This window comes from Ornithorhynchus anatinus, chromosome 12 (assembly GCF_004115215.2).
Source record: "Ornithorhynchus anatinus isolate Pmale09 chromosome 12, mOrnAna1.pri.v4, whole genome shotgun sequence".
Lineage (NCBI taxonomy): Eukaryota > Metazoa > Chordata > Mammalia > Monotremata > Ornithorhynchidae > Ornithorhynchus > Ornithorhynchus anatinus.
Genome location: NC_041739.1, coordinates 40,756,970 through 40,777,216, shown reverse-complemented (window position 1 = coordinate 40,777,216; position 20,247 = coordinate 40,756,970). Strand labels below are relative to the sequence as shown.

Below are 20,247 nucleotides of genomic sequence, written 5' to 3'. Positions count from 1 at the left end.
GTGAAGCTTTGGAGACCAAGTGGACACCCCAAAATCATGGTTGAACTGCAATACTATAAAAGCAGACTGACCTTGAGCCAAATGGTTTTGAGTGTAGTTCATCTCCTTGTTTAGTCAGCGCTACAATTTACTGTTTTTCATGACCTAGATAGTATTTCTTAAATTATTGAAAAGGAATGACTGCTTCCCTTTGTGGAGCACCCACTGCAGCTGTGTTGGAAACCACCAAATGAGTATTTTTCCTAATGTAGAGTGATAAACAGAGGAGGTGTATAGAGCATATCGAGAGATGTTTGGATCTGTAAGGGAGGAATAAATGTAATGAACCAGAGCAGTGAATCACCTCTTTACTCTGTTGGCCTCTGTTTCTCTCTTGAGAGGTGGGTGCTTTTCCTAAAGCACAAAAGGTGAAAGGCACAAAAAGCATAGTCTCGACTCATCTCCTTGTCTCCTTGGGTCTCAGCGTCAGATGTAGTAAGATGAACGTGTGGGGAAGTGGACTATGGATTTAGAACCAATTCTCAGTTATCCAGGACCTCTCAGTTACAGAGGAACCGATCATCCGGCCTGTGGATTATCCAGCCTGTGGGCCTCTCATTTCTCTCGAAGCGTGCTTGGCTGTTGGCATTTTTATTGCTCGTTAGTATAAGCAGGGGAAAAGAAAGAAGGGACGCATCTGGTCATTAATGTCGCTACCCCTTAGCGGTTCTGGTAAAAAAATAATTGATGCAGGAGGAAATTGAAACGCTTGGTCCTTGTAAACTGTGTGGGTTATCACTGGATTTCCAGCATCCCTGCTCCTCCTTTCCAAGGTATTTGTGAGCCAGGAGGAATAGGTTCAAGAGTAAAGATTTAGGGAAGCTCTGCTTGGGTGGGGTTGGGGGCAGCTAGATCACCAGTCTCTTAGGGATGTAGTTCCGCAGAGTAACGTCATTACTCTCATAGATCTGGAATTGATTGCTTTGGATAAGCAAACGGGACTTCTGAACTTCTTTCCCCCCTCCCACCCACCTTCTCTCTTTCAGATCCGCGCAGAGGGCAACCCTGTGGATGGCCCCGGAGCAAGCCAGATGGAACAGGATAGACCCAACCATGTTGAGGGCAGCAGACTAAGTCCATTCCTGATCTCGGCGTCTCCTCACGTGTGCCAGACGGAGCCCTTGGCGGTGAAGCTGCAGAACGGAAACCCGCTGCCGGAGAAGGTCCATCACGAAGTGAACGGGGACAGCAATAAGTGGCTGCCCCACAAGAGTAATTATGGAGTCTCTCACATGAAGGGAAGTCAGTATAACCGCACTAGCCCTGACTTCACCCAAGAAAACAGAGAGCTTTCCAAGTGTGTGCAAAACGGAGGCATAAAACGCACGTTTAGTGAACCCTCTCTCGTTGCGCTTCATCAGAACAAGAAAGTGAAACCAGACCAAGAGGCTAATGGCGAGAGAGGTGTTCCCGTGGGCAGCCAGGAAGAAAGCCAAGGGCCAGGTATCAGCCAACCGAGGGTCTCTGATTCGTGCAGGGAGGAGGAGGAGCCCGGGAACCTCCCAGAGCGGGCCGATGCAGTTTCGGCTTTCACCGACCCTTCGAGGTGGAACCGCAGTGGGTCCGAAAATCCCGATCTCCTGATTCTGAATGAGCAAGAGGGAGAAAATGCTACTTATCACAAGAACCTTGTGTTATTTCTCAAGAACAAGGCCGTGCCAATGCCTAATGGTGCTACAGTTTCTGCCTCTTCCATGGAAAACACGCATGGCGAACTCCTGGAAAAAACACTGTCTCAGTACTATCCCGATCGTGTTTCCATTGCGATGCAGAAAACCACATCTCATGCGAATGCCATTAACAGTCAGGCTACTAACGAGTTGCTCTACGAGGCCACTCACTCATCCCATACCTCAGGGCAGACGGACTCTCCACAGACCTCAATCTCGGAGCTACCCCAAGTGCCCGCTGCAGGGGGGCCCGAGGCTCGCCGGGCTGAGGACGCGGGTGACCCAGCGCCCCTGCCCGGTAGCTGCCCTCTCCAGAAACCAGAGGAGCAGCTCCAGGCCTCTGACCCGGTCTTTGAGCTGGACCCTTCCCCCACAGAGAACGATTCTCTCCAAGGAGCCCCGGGACCGGTACCCAGTGAAGGTTTCCGCTCGGCTCCCCGGAGCAACTCCCAAGCTCCTGGGGGCGGCCCGGAGGCGTATTTTGAACCAGAAGAATCGAATGGTGCTTACTACCAGCGGAGCTCGGTGTTCCCTAAGGATTCCTCTTTCGTCGCCCTTACTCCGTCCTCATCGCCCCCTCCCGCCCCGCCACCTCCAATCCCTCAACTCCCCTCAGAGGTGCTTCACGCTGGGCTGGTCCCCGAGGGACCCCGCCCCTACCTCAGCCGGGCTGAGGAAACTCTTCCGAGGGAAATGAAGGCCGAGGGGCCACCGGAGGGGTCGGGAGCCCAGAGCCCCGGTCCCGCCCTTGGGCTTCCCGAGGAGCCCCAGAAGAGCTGCATTGGCGAGACCCGTGTGCCCACCCCAGGGGCGAGTGGGCCCCCCTTGGGCCCCGAGGAAATGAGATCCACCCCGGAGCCCTTCAGACATCCACCCGTGGGTGGGAGCGGTGTCAAGCTGCAGCCCCCCTACCGGCAGCTAGCAGAAGAGAACGAGCCAGGGGCAGCCGCGGAGGGAGAGAAGGCGGTGGCGTCCGGGGTTCCCGCCCCGCAGGCCCAGCCGTACCTGAAGCCAGGCTGGATAGAGCTGACCTCTCCGCACTATCACCACCAGGCAGAATCCTGCCCCAAATCCAGCGAGGCCCTGCTGCGGTCTATCCTTCAGTACCCATCCAGTCTGCACGATCAGCCGCGCTTCAGACAGTACTCCGGGAGCCCCGGCCCCGTCCAGGGACTCCCCGGCCAGGCCTACGGCCAGAAGACAACGCAGCGGGAACAGCTGCCTCGGTCGTACCAAATGGAGGCGCCCCAAGGGCAGCCTCAGGCCCCCGGGGACCCGCCGCCCCCCTTTCCCCAGCCCCACCTTCCCCAGCCGGACTCCCAGCTGCAGCCCCTCGCACGGCTGCACGGGACACAGAAGTTCCACTTTCAACCGAGGATGGTGAGGCCTCCCGAGAAGGCCTCGGGGCCGGTGCTCAAACAGCAGCCCCTGAATCCGCAGGCCTCGGAGACTGAGCCCTTCTTACGTACACACCCGGTGCTACACGAACAGGCGGCCCAGGGACAAGTAGGCCAGAGCCCTCATCTTGCTGCCAACCAGCAGCAGCCGCCGCAAATGTTCCAAATGAAGAGTACGGAACAGATGGCCCAGGCCTTCCCTCATTCCCAAGGCGGTGCCGAACAGCAGAGGGAAGGACCCCCCTTCCCGCAGATGAAGATGGAGGAATATTTTCACGTGGAACAATGCTACGTCAAGTCCAGTGAGTTCCAGGCCCGTAACACCCAAACGGGCTTGGAGCCGGCCCAGGGCGTGAATAGTAGAGATTCCCCTTACAGCCAGATCCTGAAGTCCAGCGCGAGCAGCCTCCAGCTGCCCTGCCCAGGCGCCGCGCGTCCGGTCTCCGAGAGGAAGGACTCCACCGTCGGCCCGGACCCCTTTGCAGGAGCCAAACACCGGGACCCGCAGCCCCCGCAGTATTATCCAAATAGCGGGACCCCGAAGCAAGATGGCCACCCCGGGGGCGTCCGGACTCCGGAGCCGAAGCCCCAGCAGGCTCTAGGCCTACAGCCGCCTCTGCCTCAAAGCCAGGGCTTTAACCTCAGACCCCCCGCCCTCACCGGCCAGCAGGCCACACAGTTGATGCAGCAGCGTTACCTCCTGCAGTACCCGCCCTCGGCTCCCCTCGCCCCGGGCCAGAGAGGAAGCCCCCTCCAGCCTGTGCCCCAGAAGGACTTACAGAAGCACGCAGCCCTCAGGTGGCACCTCTTGCAGAAGCAGGAGCAGCAAGCCCAGCCCCCGAAGAACGAGCTGGGTGGCCTGGGGCGCAGGCCCATTAAGGTGGAGACTGGGGCCAGGCCCCCCACCTGCATGCGCCCCGGGGGAGGAGGGCAGGCAGAAGGCAAAACATGGAAAAAGAGCATTAAGCAGGAGGTTCAGCATTTCGGCTGTGAGAGCCTGCAACAGAAAAGCATCATCGAGACCATGGAACAGCAGCTGAAACAGATTCAGGTCAAGTCACTGTTTGATCACAAGGCCCTGACCATCAAGTCGCCGAAACACGTGAAAGTGGAAACGGCCGGGCCGATCACCATTTTAACCCGACATACCGGTGCTACGGAACTTGATGGCCACACCCCCGCCTCAGAGCCACAAGCAATTGCGTCGGAAAAGACGCCGACCAAGAGAACAGCTGGTTCTGTTCTCAATCATTTTTTAGAGTCACCTTCCAAGTTACTAGATACGCCTATAAAAAATTTAATGGATACGCCCGTCAAAACTCAGTATGATTTCCCGTCATGCAGTTGTGTTGGTAAGTGTCCGGAACGGACTGAGACACCTGGTGTTGGTCCAGGATTAACAAGTTTGCCTTCAGATGTGGAACTTTTATTAATATTTTTGTAACTAAGTCCGCCAGCAGTCTGGAGTGGATCGTAAAAGCCCAAAGCTAGCATTTTTGTCCCTTACATTAAAGATGCTCTCATACCGAGGCAGGATAGGCAAACTCCCCCGTTCGTTTTGTTCGAAGCAGTTCCGTGCGTATGTCCGTTTTTTAGCCAGAGCCTTTAAAAATAGATGTGTATCTACCCGGGGCGATTCCGTCTCGTCGGGTTTCCAGTCTCCCCGAGAGGCAGACAGTCTGTGGAAACGGATCGGATCAAATAAGAAGGCAGCTTCTTTGACAAGCTAATTTAGCAGCGTTTATTTTAAAGCAAGTTTGAACAAGTTTAATAACCACAGCAACAGAAAGGGGTGAATTTTTGACTTGGGAAGCAGATGTTGACTGCTTTGTTAATTGACGTGAAACGTAACTGCCGGAGCCCTAATGTCTTCAGAACCTGGCGTTCCTCCTGTAGACTTTACACACCCTCCGGATCTGGGATGACAGAGCTATTTCCTTTCATTTTTTCTCTCCTCAGAAGAACCTTTCGATTCTGATTTAGGAGAGTAGATGTGGGTAGATGGGTGGGGAGCGGAGGGACGAGAGGAAGGGTAGGTGGAACAACCGTAGCATCCGGGAATTAGGAGCCACCCTGGGCCTGAGAAAATCATGGCGACTTGTGCTTTCATCTGCCCTCAGTAAACCTGGCCGCCCTCCCTAAGGGGTTTGTGCGTTCAGCCCCAGGAATTCTTGGTCAGAGTGGCAAGGGATCCTAGAGAGAGGGGACACAAGTGTGGGTGATACTTCAGTTGTCTGTAGAGCTTCCTATAAGATAGCCTCACTTTCGTTTTCTTCTCAAAATGGCTAAAGCCCGGGGAGAGGTCAGGATTAGCTCCTGCTCCCTTCTGATGGGGGAAGGGGCGAGTGTTTGGGGCTAGAGAATAACTAAAACGATACCTCCTGCAGTTTCCGCTGTCGACTCCCCCTGGCCCCTGCCCCGGAGTCTCCGTGTTCTTGAGGCCCAATCCTCTCCCTTCACTCTGTGACAGTCCTCTAACTGAGGGGACTAGACCCGTCTCCCAAGGCCTGATTCTGCAGGAGCAGAGAGTCTCAGGAAGGAGAGGTTTTACCCTATTCCCATGCTCATTTCGCCCCGGACTCTTAATCTAGGGGAAATAGCCTGTCGGTTGTGAGCTTGAGAATTGGGACAGGCCGACCCGAATGGAAGCAGCAGTGGTCGCTTGAGGAACTTGGGTCGCCCATTGAGTTCGGAGTGTGTTTATCAGTACTCACAATAACGATAATAGTGGTATTTGCTAAGCGCTTACTACGTGCCCAGCACTGTGCGAAAGACTGGGGTAGATGTGAGATAATTAGCTTGGACACAGGTGTTGAGGTGCCTAGGGCACATTAAGGGCCTTGAAATGAATTGGTTGGGGTTTTTTTTATCACCTTCTAGAGGATGCGGAAATTGGCCGGCTGATCTGCCAGGCACACGATCGCCCCGAGTTAGCGCATCCCATCCTAGCCGCTCTCCAGGGCCCTTGGGTCAAGAGTCTGCAGAGGAGTATTTCAGGAGGGGTGGGACCCTTGGACGCATCTGAGTACAGTCAGACAGTTTGCCTATCCTCTAGAAGATGGTTGGCGGTGGGTTTTTCTTTGGTTTTGGTTTTTGGTTTTTTTTTTAAATGTAACTAGTCACATTTAAGGCCCTTAATATGCATTTGGGGGATAAGCTGTGTGAATGTAGCCTTTCTATTTAGTGTAATTGAGGTCTAAAATAATAATCTTCTATTATTTCAACAGAGCATATTATTGAAAAAGATGAAGGTCCTTTTTATACCCATCTAGGAGCAGGTCCTAATGTGGCAGCTATTAGAGAAATCATGGAAGAAAGGTAATTAACGCAAAGGCACAGGGCAGATTAACGTTTATCCTTTTGTGTATGTCAGAATTTTTCCAGGCTTCACGCACAAAGAAGTAAACAATTGCAAATCAAGTAATTACGGGTAGGCTAAGCTACCCCAGGGTTGCCAACACACACGGCTCCATTCACCAGAGAGTCACAATATTTGACAGGGCTGATGGGCTGCTGGCTGGCACAGGCTACCCACTTTGAGGCGGAAGCCGGCAAACCCAGGCAAGGACAAGCTGGGTGCCAGCCGGCCAGGAACCCAGGTCCCAGCAGAGGGGCGGCCAAGGGAGGCCTGGACCCAGCTGCCCCAGCTGAGGTGAGAGAAAGGGAAAGGAAGCAAATGGGGATGGGAAAGGAGTTATATAGGCCGAAACCACCTCCAATTTAACGCTTCTTGTAGAGACCGAGCAGTTCTCTGACAGAGTCACCCTCCACCCTCCCCGCCACCCCCCTACACACCCCACTTGTAAACTGTGTCTTTTTAATAAAGGGCAAGGGAAGTATGTAAGATAAAAGAAAATTCAAGTCCTTCTTGATAAGCGGCATTAGCTCAGCTCTCAGTCCAACGAACCCATCGTGGTGTTTCCAGGTTTCTCCCCGGTCCTCATGGCTCTTGCCGGCTTTGTAAGCAGCCCCAGTCAGGGTGACGAGTCTTCTAGCAGCATCCCACTTTGGGTGTTGAAGGAGTTCACGGTCCTGGCTGATACACGGCGTCCAGGATTGGTTTATGTCCCTAGACGGTCTTCGTGAAACGGACCAGGGGACCCTCAGGGAGAGAGAGGCCCACTGAGCCCATTTCCAAAAACAGAAGCCACTTTCTGGTAGCCCATCGGGCGTGCCTACTGACTCTGTGGCCTCCTCCCAAGCGCTTACTACAGTCCTCTGTGCAGAGAAACGGCCCGTAAATACCCTTGATTGGCTGATAAATCATAGCTCCCTAGTGGCCCGGAAGGGTGAAGGCGATTCCCCCAAGCCATTTTGTGGACCCAGGGTACAGGAGAACCCAATCTTTTGGATTTCTCAGATAGAGAAGGGCTTGCCAGTGGCTCAAACCAGTCCCTGGGGTCCTGAGAAGCCGACAAAATTAAAAAAAACACTAACACTCCCAACTCCTTACTGCAAACTTTAAAATGTCTGAGTTTGGGATGGGGGAAAAAAAAATCAATTAAGTGCCCGTCTTAGATGACTGACTTCAGCAAATTAACTACAAAAGGAAGCTTTATGGCTTGTGAAATTTTGGAGGGGAAAACCAGGTTTCCCATTGTTATCTCCTAATGAATTCAGTTCACAAATGGCCCGTTAAAAGCTTATCAATGCAAAGTCGTTGTGAGCTAAACAGAATTGAAATCCAGCATTATCCAGCCCAATTGGCGCCAGTCTGATGCAAAGCATCAATTTCTGAAGATAAGCTGGACACATTAGAGAATGTACTGAGATTGTAGCATCCCTCATCACCACATTCATATCAACCAGCCGATGGTGTACATATTTGTCGTGTTGTTGTTTTTTAAAGGTTCGGACAGAAGGGTAAAGCTATCCGGATCGAAAGAGTTATCTATACTGGTAAAGAAGGCAAAAGCTCTCAGGGATGCCCTATCGCTAAGTGGGTAAGTGTGATAATAAGCAAGACGTTTGAGTTACAGATCCTGGCTACTTCAGGGACTAGTAACCATACCGTGTAAATAGCCAGTCTCTCAGCCTGAGAAACAATCCCGCTTGAAAAGAATGCTGTTTTTCATTGATTTCACTGCTTGTGTTCCTCCTCGAGGTGAAGGAGATAATGCAGGGAAAGGAGAAAAAAGGAGGGAGTTGACTGGCACATTTAAAGAAGCAGTCTGTGATATTTATTAAGTGCTTAGAATGTGCCAAACCCTGTTCTAAGTGCTGGGGTAGAGATAAGAAGCTGGCAATTAGCATATACTCTTATTGCTAAAAAAACCCAAAAAACCCATTATTCCTAGTTTTGTTGGATTGTTTTCTGAAATTACAGTAAATCGTTACACTAAGCTTAAAATTAGGAAGCAGACTTTTAATGCATCCAGGAGTTCAGCATTCCATCCCGATCCCAGCTTGAATCTCAGTGCAGTGCAAAGCGTCTAGCAGTATTTTGGCCTGGCAAAATCACACTTCCTCTGAGGCATCCAGAAAATCCCTTCCTTGTCAGACCATTGGGAAAGGGAAAAGGGAAAACGAGGGAACTTCTTTCATAGTTGCATTGTACAGGTAGGATGTTTTCTAAACTAACCAAGTTTTTTGTTTGTTTGCCGGGGCCTGTGTGTGTGTGTCTGGGGTTGGATTGATGTCTACGCAGGTGGTTCGTAGAAGCAGCGACGAAGAAAAACTGCTGTGTTTGGTGCGGGAACGAGCAGGCCATACTTGTGAAACTGCAGTGGTCGTGATCCTCATCCTAGTGTGGGAAGGAATTCCACTGTCCCTCGCAGACAGACTCTACTCGGAACTCACTGAAACCTTAAGGAAGTATGGCACTCTCACCAATCGACGCTGTGCACTGAACGAAGAGTGAGTGTCACCCCTGCGTTGTGTTTTTTTCTGAGTCCGGTTCCCCTCTGAAGAGCACTCTTTTCCTTTCTTTCCACTCCCTTTCTTCCTGCCCACTCCCAGCAGCTCCTTCCGTTTCCTTCCTTCTTTCCATCCCACCCCCAAAATCTCCGTCGTTTCTTCACTTCCCTCTCTTACGAGCTCCTTTCCTTCACACTCCCAGCAGCTCCTTCTCTTTCCTTCCTTGCAACTCTCAGCAGCTCCCTTCCTTTCTTCCTTCCTACTCCCAGCAACTCCTTCCCTTCCTAGCAACTCTCAGCCCCTTCCTTCCCACATTTACTGACACCAAAACATCTGTGTGCGCTTTTTTGCTCATGTTTTTGGTCATTTTTGCTCATGTTTATGAACCCTCTGTTCATTTTTGTACACTTGGCAGCCCTGGTTCCATTCCCCATTATGCACATGGTGGAATCGGGCTTGGTGTTACTTGTCAGTCCACCAGAGGAAGAAAGCAAATTGTGGTTTGGTAATGCATTTTAGAAAGAACAAAAAAGACCATGCTCTTTATGGCATTGAGATGGTTCGTGGGATGTAATGGGTGGTAGATTGTTCCCACTGCGTGACTGGAGCAAAATTGTGAAGATCCAACAGCTGCCTATTAGGGAAGCTTGGATTGCCATTGTGGGGCTGTGTCTCTGTGCGAAGGATTTTATTCCTAAGGAATATAACTCCTTCCCTAAAATTTATATCAAAATGTCCCCTATCCCCGTAACGCCTTTCTTCTCTGCCTGATCCTCTTCGAAAAAATTATGCCATTTTTCAACAGAGTAAGGCAACCCATCCATCCCAATCTGCACTGTCAGCAGGGTTCACGTCTGTTCCATTGCCAGGAAATTAGCCAAGCTTTTCCTATTAAAGCTTGTTAAAGAGAATCTAGGTGGCACACTGATGGTTTGCCTCAAAGTATCTGTCCTACTCTGTCTCCGAATATTTGCCTTTCATCTTTTTACCCATCTTCCTCTCTCTTCCTCTTTCTCCTCCTGTTCCCCAAGAATAATAGGAGGCAAAGAGTTGACCTTCGAATCCACACTCTTCCTTTCGTGTTCACCACAGTGTTCCCCCCCAGGACATAAGGGCACATAGCTAACCAATGTGCTCTTTCTTGTGGTCGACAATCAAAATGTCACTAGCTTAGTCTTGTCAGAGAAGGTTTGGCTCTATAGCTTTCATGTCCGGTAGAGACAGCATCTCTTTCATTTTCTCTGGGGTGTGTGTGTGTGTGTGTGTGTGTGTGTGTGTGTGTGTGTGTGTGTGTGTGTGTGTGTTTTTAAAGTAACCCAACCAGTGGTTACTTAGACCCTCACTGTTCCTGTCTCAAATCTCTGGTTGGTTTTAAAGGTGGTTGTAACCTGCTGGATCTTTGTTTTTTTGTAGAAATGTTGTAATACAGGTGGGATTTAACCACTGCAAAACCCTTTCAAGCACGCTGCAAATTTTCAGGGCAGTTTTCCACGATGACTGTCAGATACGTTGGAAAAGCATTTTTGGTCCAGGGAATTCATTAATTTGCTCTCTCCTCCCTTTGAGTTGCACATTTAAAAATTCCTGTAACAGTAATTCCACTCCTTCTCTGAGCAAACCCGGCTTGGGTTCAGCTTTTGGAATCGCTGATGAACTGCTGGCCATAACTGCGGTTGTTTGTTTTATTTAATCTTCTCGTAGTTTCATGCAAATTGCATCTCCCATTAATTGTAATTGATTTAATTTTCTGAAATCTGTGTTGTCTTCCCCTGCAGGCTTCCCTCTCATTTCCAACAAATGACATTCTCTGAATCTGGAGCCGTCTTCATGGCTTATGTTTTTATTTAGAACTTTCCTGAAGCTCTCAAATGTGTATTTAGAAACAGACATATCTTAGTCCTGGGTCTACCCATCTATTTCCTTCGGCATTTGATTTTCTTTTGTAAATGAGAGAGAAGAGGGGACGAAGTCATGGAAAAGAATGATATTCCTATAGCACCCAACCCCCCTCAACCCTCCTCAACCTCCTGTCTAATATCCACGTGCTCCTGACTAAAATGTAAAGGACCTTTCAAACCTCAGAACCTCATGGCAGAAATGGAAGCTCTCTAGAGACTTCTAAATTCAACCAGGGTCAATCACTCACACACTAAGTGTTTCACTGTGGAACTCCTCCAGTTTGGAGTAGTTAGGTGTCAATGACATAAAGTCTTCAAACTAGCTACCCTGTTCACCCTAATTATTCTGTAGAGATGAGACTCTCTAGTCCCTGGAATAAGAACCGAGGACTGCCCCCACATTTTAATGTTCATAGCTGGGTGGGAAGTATCCACCCGATTTGCTTGTATCCACCCCAGCCCATTTACTCGTATCCACTCCAGAATAGTGCCTGGCACATAGTAAGCCCGTAACAAATATCATTATTATTATTATGTAAAAGCCACTTTACTGTAATTGCAAATATTTATAGGAAGGTCTCTTCTGTTCTAGTGTAAGATCTTCATGGATAGGGAATGTGTCACTTCTTGGTGACACAATTATTATAATGATAATAATTATGGTATTTAAGTGCTTACTATGTGCTAGGAACTGTACTAAGTGCTGGGGCATATACAAGGTAATTGAATTGGTCGCAGTCCCTGTACCACATTAGGCTCACAGTCTTAATCCCCATTTTACAGATGAGGTAACTGGGGCACAGAGAAGTAAAGCAACTTGCCCACAGCAAACATGACAGAGCAAGGATTAGAACCCAAGTCCTTCGGATTCCCAGGCCCGTGCTCTTATTTCCAGCTTGGACGGAAGGCTTATTGGGATAGGATTTTAAGTGGGTTATGAATGTGGGGAGGGCTGTGGTCTGTTAAATTTGGGGAGGACAGGGAAAGCGACATGGCGTAGAGAATAGAGCAGAGGCCTGGGAGCCAAAAGGGCATGGGTTCCCGGCTCCACCACTTGTCTGCTGTGTGGCCTTGGGTAAGTCACTTACCCCATCTCAGTTACCTCGGTTACCCCATCTGTAAAATGGGGATTAAGACTGTGAGCCTCAAGAGGGACAGGGACAAATTAGCAAACCTGATTTGCTTGTATCCACCCCAGCACTTATTATGTATTACAGTGTTTGGCACATAATAAGCACTTAACAAATATCACAATTATTATTATTATTATTATTTTAGGAGTTCTTGGTCAGGAGAGCAGCATGGACAAGGAGTTGAAGGCAAAGGAGGCAAGAGCACGATGTAGTTAGAAGGTTAACTTGAGCGGAGTAAAGGGAGCGAGCTGGGGACTTGCAGCTGAGGATATTCCATGTGGGTCAATAATCTTGAAGTCGAGTGTGTTGAGGTTTTGTTCGATACAGAGGGACAAGTTGAGTCAGTGGAGGGTTTTGAGGAATGAAGAAGTGTGTGCTGAGCGACACTCCCAAAAGGCAGTCATACAGTATGGAGTCTAGAGTTGTTCCCTCGTAGACATTTTCAGCTTGAAATTTCAGTGGAACATTCAGATAGAGATGTCTTAGAAGCAAATGGATATACAAGATTGGAGGTTGGGTAAGAAGTTTGGGCTGGAAAGGTAGATTTGGCGATCTTTCTCAGAGACATGATAACTGGTAACTGAAGCGCTGTGAGTGGGTGAACTCCCCGAGTGAGCGAATAGAGAGAAGAGTAGGGAGCATAGGACAGAGCCTCATTGAAAGATCTCATAAAAAAGATTGAGGCAGAAGAGCCAAAAAATGAAACAGAGAAGAAATGGTCAGAGAGTTGGGTGGAGAACCAAGTTAGTGATGCATTGACATAACCTATCCGTTTTAGGAGGTCGGTGTGGTCCACAGTGGTAGAGACAGTTGAAAGGGTGAGGAGGATTAAGACAGAGTAGAGCCCCTTCGAGTTGGCTACAGGGAGTTCATTGGAGACATTTAGTAAGCACCGTGCCTGTGGAGCGAAGTGGTTGACAGCTGGACTGCAGAGGGTCAAAGAGAAAGTTAGTGGAGAGGAAATGAAGACAGCAGGAGTTTTTTTATCCTTTCCAAGATTTTTGTGCGGGGATGGGAGTGGGGAGACAGAGGCAGTAGCTGGATGTGGCCACTGGGCCTGGAGAGACTTGAGTATCCTAAAGACAGTGAAGAAGGAGCTATCCAAGAGCTAGCTAGAGGTTGAAAATAGCAACGACGGTGCGGGAGGAGGGTGAGAGCAATCGATTTTAGGAGGTGAGAGAGGTTAGAGTCAGAGGCACAAGTAGATGGGGGTAGGTTTGGAGAGCAGGAAGGAGAGAGGTGAGGTGATGCTGAGGAGAATTTTGATGAGTTCATTCTTGATTGTTTCAGTTTTAACAATCCAAGTAGTTGGTGGATCAGGTCATCAGAGGGGGAGTTGAAAGTCTGAGCAGGCTGGAGGGAGTTGCGGGCATAGGAGGCAGTGAGGGAGTAATCTAATAACAATAGATCAGAGCACAAAATTGGGTTACTGCTGTTTTTTCCACCGAAGTTCATTTCAAAAGCAACTGAAGGCATCGCAATCATTTTTTTAAACTCTCTTTACTGTAAAGAAGAGAAATCAAGAAATAGTTCTTAGTTACCATCACCGTTGTGTAGAGCACTGTACTAAGCACTTGGGCGAGTACAGTAATGGTTAGAAGACACGATCTCTGCCTTCAAGGAGCTTACAATGTAGTGGGGGAGACCAACACCCAATAATTGAAAGGTGGAAATTTACAGGGAGAGGGTTCTGACTCCCCTGTAGACTGTAAGTTCGTTGTGGGCAGGGAATGTGTCTACCAGATCTTAGTAGAGTGCTCTGAACCCAGTAAGCACTCAGTAAATACCAGTGATTGATAGAAGAGACAGGAAAAATGGAGATTTAGATAAGTGCCTAAATAGGATGTGGAGATACAAATATTTATAAATACTTATACACACACTGAAGTTTTTCAGGTGTAATTGTTGTAGAACTGCTTAGGTGACAACTGGGGGATTATGATCTGGGCAGAAGAATAAATTGATTGGGGAAAGACTGCTGGAGGAGATTCTGGAGGGTTTATGAATGATAAAGCACGGTAAAAAACTCAACAATCTATTATATACTCCATATACAGAAAACATGCAGAACAATGAACTGATGAATTGTATAGCAAGTTTTAACTAAGCTCCACACCCAAGCCCTTGGACTGGAAAAAGTGAATAGAACTAAACGGAACTGATTTTTGCAGTTTAGAATGGGCAGAAATCAGAAGCAACTAATTTTTACTGAGGAATGTGTGGTAAGAGCTAGTTGTTACTAAAAAAAATAGTAAATCCTAGGCAGTATACCATAAAATTATATTATTACCAAAAGTTGCTATGATTTCTGTTTGGTCACAAAGAAGACTCGTTTTCTGGCTTGCAGTTAAGGGCTTCTAGTTTTTACTGGTAACAACTGGTAGTAATGGAGTTTGACTTTTTATTGTAACGTAAACAACTCACAGTCGCAGTTCAGAAACTGTGTTGCCTTAGTCTTCCAGCAAGTTCTATCCAAATCACAAATAAAAACATGCATTGTGCATTATGTTAGGTTTTTTTCTCCAAAAGTAAAAACGAACAATTTCCCTCACAGACATTTTATTTTATTCCTGGGCAGTCATTTTTTTCCTATCATAAGTGCCCTAAAAAATGGTGTTCTAGTCTTCCAGCATGACTGGAATAAAGTCCAAACATTCAACAATGCCCATTTTAGAAGCTGCTGAAGAGCAGGGATAATACTTTTCTATTCTTTGTTAGTTCCCCTAAGCACTTGATATTTCTGTAGTTAATCAGCACCGGTGGTGGTAATGACAATGAAGATGATGATGAACCTTTGACTTTGACATCATATCCTTCAAAGTTCTTTAATTTCAGCCCAGAAAGCAGGAAGCCTTAATGCGCATGTGACCCTATCCTCATGCCACTGTCTTTATGCCATTTTTTTCACCTCAGACGAACCTGTGCGTGTCAGGGGCTGGATCCAGACACGTGTGGGGCTTCCTTTTCGTTCGGATGCTCTTGGAGCATGTACTACAATGGATGCAAGTTTGCCAGAAGCAAAATCCCAAGGAAATTTAAGCTGCTCGGGGATGACCCGAAAGAGGTACTTCCCCATTGTAGTTCCGGTTTGTTTACCTGTATGTAGTTCTGGAGCCTCATTAAAAACTGTTTTTTAGGCAGGAGTGAAATGGCAAAAATTGTCCCTGAACAATAGACGTCCCCTAGTGAGTGCTGTTCTTTATTTATACCCCATTGCATTCGAAGTAGAGAATCGATCAAAATGTTGAGTCTACATAGTCTTTGCAAGTGAAACTGGAAAGTTTTCTGAGAATTTTCATGCTTAGTGCAGTTTGGCAATACTTGACGCTGGTGAGGCTGTGAAGAGTTGTCCAGTTTTAGTTGAATGGAGATTCAGTATTCTATCCTTTAGCGTACTGGCCGCATCCGCTCTTATGGAATTGAGGTGATGAAAATACGGTTCTCAAACATACTAGAAATTTAATACACATGTGACGTTACCATTTACCATATTTATCAAAACAAGTTTTTTTGTATCATGAAATAGACAGGAAAACTAAAAAAATGAGCTACCTTGGGCCAGGCTTTAATTACCTGGGAATTTAACTCCAAGTATGTGGACCCCCCTTGTGGGTCAGAGACTGGGTCCAACCTGATTAACTTGTATCTACCCCAGCACGTAGAACAGTGCTTCACATTTAGTAAGTGCTTAATAAATGCTATTATTATTATTGTTATTGTCATCTTGGAAAAGCCCTGCCCAGAGAAATTGATTAATGGCCTTATTATACCAGTGACATATTTGGCATTTCCTTGCAGCCCAATGTTTATTGCAAAGCTTACGCTGCATGATTTAGGGTATCCCTATTGATTATGATCCTAGGTTTTATAACCTTTTAACAATTTTAATCCCTTTTTGCAAAAATGTCTATTCTTAATCATATTTTGTCCATTACTATAAGAGGCTGTATGTCACAAAGATAAAGAGCAAATGTCTGCACAGAGCCACTGAGTAATTTTGGTCGCCAATTTCATTTGTCAGTCAAGGATATAATGTACTTAAACACTTAAAATGCCCCATTGGCAGAATGAGAACCCTTGGAGATTTACTTGAATAAATTAAATGATGGCAGACTTGGGCAACTTCACAGTCTTTAATATACGTACCAGAAAGGCATCATTTCCCAACCATGAAGTGAATTCCTATCTCCCTAAACTGAGATTCACATACTGAGAGACCAAATGGTAACCCAAGGTCTCTCTTTATGGAGTTGGGTGGAAGGGAGGATCTGAACTGTAGCTTCTCAGAAAAACTCAGAGAATGTATCTGACTAAGGGGAATCCATAGGTTTTGGTTAGGTCCCTGTTCTCCTTGTTAACATAAGAAAGAAAAATGTGAAATTAGGATCCTGAGTTTAAGGGAAGAATATAGACTTGACCACAGTTTGGATTACTTTAACGTGAGGTGTTTCACTCAAAGATCATAGCGTAAGCGAAGCAGCGTGGCTTAGTGGAAAGAGCACGGAGTCAGAGGTCATAGGTTCTAATCCTCTCTCCGCCACTTATCAGCTGTGTGACTTCGGGCAAGTCACTTCACTTCTCTATGTCTCAATTACTCCATCTGTAAAATGGGGATTAAGACTGTGAGCCCCACGTGGGACAACCTCATTACCTTCTATCTACCCAAGCGCTTAGAACAGTGCTCGGCACATAGTAAGCGCTCAACAAATACCATCATTAATTAATTAATTGCTCTCCTTGACAAAACTAAGTCAACATTCAAAGCTTCAGTTGGCACTGAACATCTGGTACACAGTGACACTCTTGCTTCAAGGACCATATTCAGATTTGAATTTTTAAGTTGCCATATAAAGAGACAGTTTTTTATGGACAACATATCATTTCCAGATGAATTTCAATATCTAAGACTAGCTGATAGGAGGGTAATATTATCTTTGGATACTAATAAGAAAGAAAGGGTTTCTAATATGTAATGTGTCTCTTTAAATATGATAGTGCCTTCATTTTGCTGGGCATGAGGTCTGGATTTAAAGTAACTTAGTTATGGAGTCAGTGTACAGTGTTACCTCAGAGATGCTTAAATATTGCTTAATAAAGGGTGTAGATTGCTTTCCGTGAATTGAAAATGTGTCCTAAAATGATTTCACCTTCTGCAGGAAGAGAAGCTGGAGTCCCATTTACAAAACCTGTCCACTTTGATGGCACCCATATACAAGAAGCTCGCCCCTGATGCGTATAATAACCAGGTAGGCTACAGCTTTTATACCAAGCATTTATACAAGTATGTGTTTTTACACTGATTTAATTTAATAGTTTTTTTCACAACAGAATGTTATTTAATGTTATTTTCTAGAAGCCATCGCAAGTGTCATTCCGAACCTTCTTCCTTTTCCTTACACTTCCATCAGTCATATCACAATTCTCAATTCGGAAAGGCCTTAGGAATTTGTTGTCATTGGCAAAATGTAAAAGATTGGGGAAGGTGATGTGTGGTTGTAAAAATACCTATTCATTCCATCTCAAAATGAACCTTTTAAAGTTTACATTAGTGACAGATTATATCCAGAAACCTGACAGGACAGCTGAATTGTTTTGCCACTCTCTGCTTAGGATTTTGGGAAAACAAACGATTTATTTATCATAGAAATTGATCTAACCTGTGACCTGAGTGCATGGTTACTTTCAGCTGCAGAAAATGATGTCCAAATTTGAAGCTTCAGTAGCACTCTGGACCTCTATCTACTTCTCCTTTAGCTACCATTTCAGAAGGTAATTAAGGAGCAATTGCATATTGTGGCCTCCTTACCTGTCCCTCAAACGTCCTGTAATGAGGCGGAGCCTTTCATCTCATAATATTCTCATTTCCTCAAAGTGGCCAGATTTGAAGAGGGAACAAATTTTTTATTTCATCATTCGATTCCTATGCTTTATGCGGTCTGATGCCCGCAGTGAAGTCTTTTACATTTCCTCCACTGTGCCTTCTGTTACGTGTAGATAATCTATCACTAAAAGTAATCTTTACAAGGTGTATTTTGAGGTGGGATAAATTGGGAAAATCTTCCATCAGTTTAGAAAACTGTTTCAAAGATTAATGTGAACCTTTTAAGTTTTTTGGATTTGCAAGTGTTCCCCAAGTTTAACCAATGTATAGCAATCCAAACAATGATAGCTCCTGCAGAACTAATAATAATAATAATAATGATGGTATTTGTTAAGCACTTACTATGTGCCAAGCACTGTTCTAAGTGCTGGGGTAGATAGAAAGTAATCAGGTTGTCCCACCTAGGACTCAGCCTTAATCCCCATTTTACAGATGGGGTAACTGAGACGCAGAGAAGTTAAGTAACTTGTCCAAAGTCACACAGCTGATAAGCAGCAGAGCCGGGATCCCAAGCCCATGCTCTTACCACTAAGCCTCGCTGCTTCTCATTTCCAGTTAAAGCCTACTCAGGGTATTCGGCTCTAACAGAAAGATCAACCAACCAGTCATTCAGTGGAATATGAACGTTCACTTCTGTGCAAAGCTTGGGAGAGTACAATACAACAGAGTTGGTAGATATGATCCGTGCCCTCAAGGACCTTACAGTTTAGATCGACAATATCTTTATGAGCTGTTCTTTGGGTATATGTCTATATTTATTCTTCTTATATGAACATGGCACTTGAGTAGGATGTTTTCCCTATGAGATATGACTAAAATTAGTGTATGATGTGTTTGTGCAGAGACTTCCATTTGGTTGACTATTGGAGCTATTGTTTGAGTAGCCTGATGTTGGGACTCCTCCTCTTCACTGTATTTGGGTGTTGTTAGTTAGTGAAGGTATTTATTAAGCATCTGGTGTCCAGCACAGGGCTAAATACTGGTTTGGATCCAGACATAAAGGATCGGACACAGTTCCCTGTCCCCCAAGGGGAACGTAATCCATCCTTCCATCCTGCCCAGCAAAGAATGATTGCCGGGAGCATTTTTTCAATTCCGAAGGGCTGGCAAGTGTCACCCGGGAAGCAGCATGGCCTGGAAGGAAGAGCACAGGCCTGGGAGACAGAAGCCCTAGGGTGTCGTGGCTCAGTGGAGAGAGCACGGGCTTTGGAGTCAGAGGTCATGGGTTCGGATCCTGGCTTGGCCACTTGTCAACTGTGTGACTTTGGGCGAGTCACTTAATTTCTCGGTGCCTCAGTTACCTCATCTGTAAAATGGGGATTAAGACTGTGAGCCCCACGTGGGACAACCTGATTCCCCTGTGTCTACCCCAGTGCTTAGAACAGTGCTCGGCACATAGTAAGTGCTTAACAAATACCAACATAATTATTATTATTATTATTATTATTATTATTATTAATCCTGGGTGTACCAGTTGTCTGCTGTATGATCTTGGGCAAGGCACTTAACTTCTTTGTACCTCAGTTTCCTCAACTGTAAAGTGGAGAGTCAGTACCTGTTCTCCCTCCTAATTAGACTGTGAGTCCCATGTGGGACGGGGCCTGTCTCTGACCTGATTAACTTGTATCTAGCCTGATGATAGAACGGTGATTTATCCATAGTAAGCACTTAATAAATGTCATAGTAAATTTAAAAAAAAGAATAACCAGGCTTGTAATTGATGAGCCTTTTTTGCCATTTTAATGGCAAGAACAGTTCAAAGGTGACTTGAGCTGCCAAAACACCAATGCAGCATCCGTGGCCTGTCCAAGTTTTGACACTTTAAAGAAGGTAAGTCCGAATCCATGCTCTGGAATTCTTTAGCTTGGATAGGAATCTGATGCTGCTTTGATGATAGTCTTTGCTGATCAATTTCTGAGAATCAGACAGTGGCTGTCTGAAGTACCATCGGGTTACATTTATGAACGTGTCGGACTGTGGAAGTACTGGAGCACTTACCAACAGGAAACAACCCCAACTGAATGATAAATAATTATTTGCCCGGGACCATTTGATTATGGTGAAGTGCTGACTTTGAATTGTTAAACTCGTCTAGCAACTCTACCACAGAACCCAGAACACTCCTGAGAGGTCTGACGAGTAAAAAAAAATCACACTAGATAAGAGTTGTACAAATAATTCACCTTTCATTTTTCCAGATTGAATACGAACACAGAGCGCCGGAGTGTCGTCTGGGTTTGAAGGAAGGTCGCCCATTCTCAGGAGTCACTGCTTGCCTGGATTTTTGTGCTCATGCTCATCGAGACTTGCACAACATGCAGAATGGCAGTACATTGGTAAGTGACCGAAGCTCCATGCCATCGAGTCACTGTG

At 46.4% G+C, this 20,247-nt stretch overlaps 1 protein-coding gene across 1 annotated transcript in view; it reads left to right on the top strand.

Moving 5' to 3' along the window:
- The first annotated feature begins 1,023 nt into the window (after positions 1-1,023).
- The window catches only part of TET2 (tet methylcytosine dioxygenase 2), a 33,644-nt gene continuing 14,420 nt past the window's right edge, over positions 1,024-20,247 (top strand). The window contains exons 1-7 of the mRNA XM_029076973.2: positions 1,024-4,458; positions 6,334-6,424; positions 7,956-8,049; positions 8,754-8,962; positions 14,907-15,057; positions 17,150-17,239; positions 20,073-20,210. Of these exons, the coding sequence (XP_028932806.1) occupies positions 1,071-4,458; positions 6,334-6,424; positions 7,956-8,049; positions 8,754-8,962; positions 14,907-15,057; positions 17,150-17,239; positions 20,073-20,210 (4,161 nt within the window). The 5' untranslated portion in view covers positions 1,024-1,070. The remainder of the gene's footprint in view (positions 4,459-6,333; positions 6,425-7,955; positions 8,050-8,753; positions 8,963-14,906; positions 15,058-17,149; positions 17,240-20,072; positions 20,211-20,247) is intronic.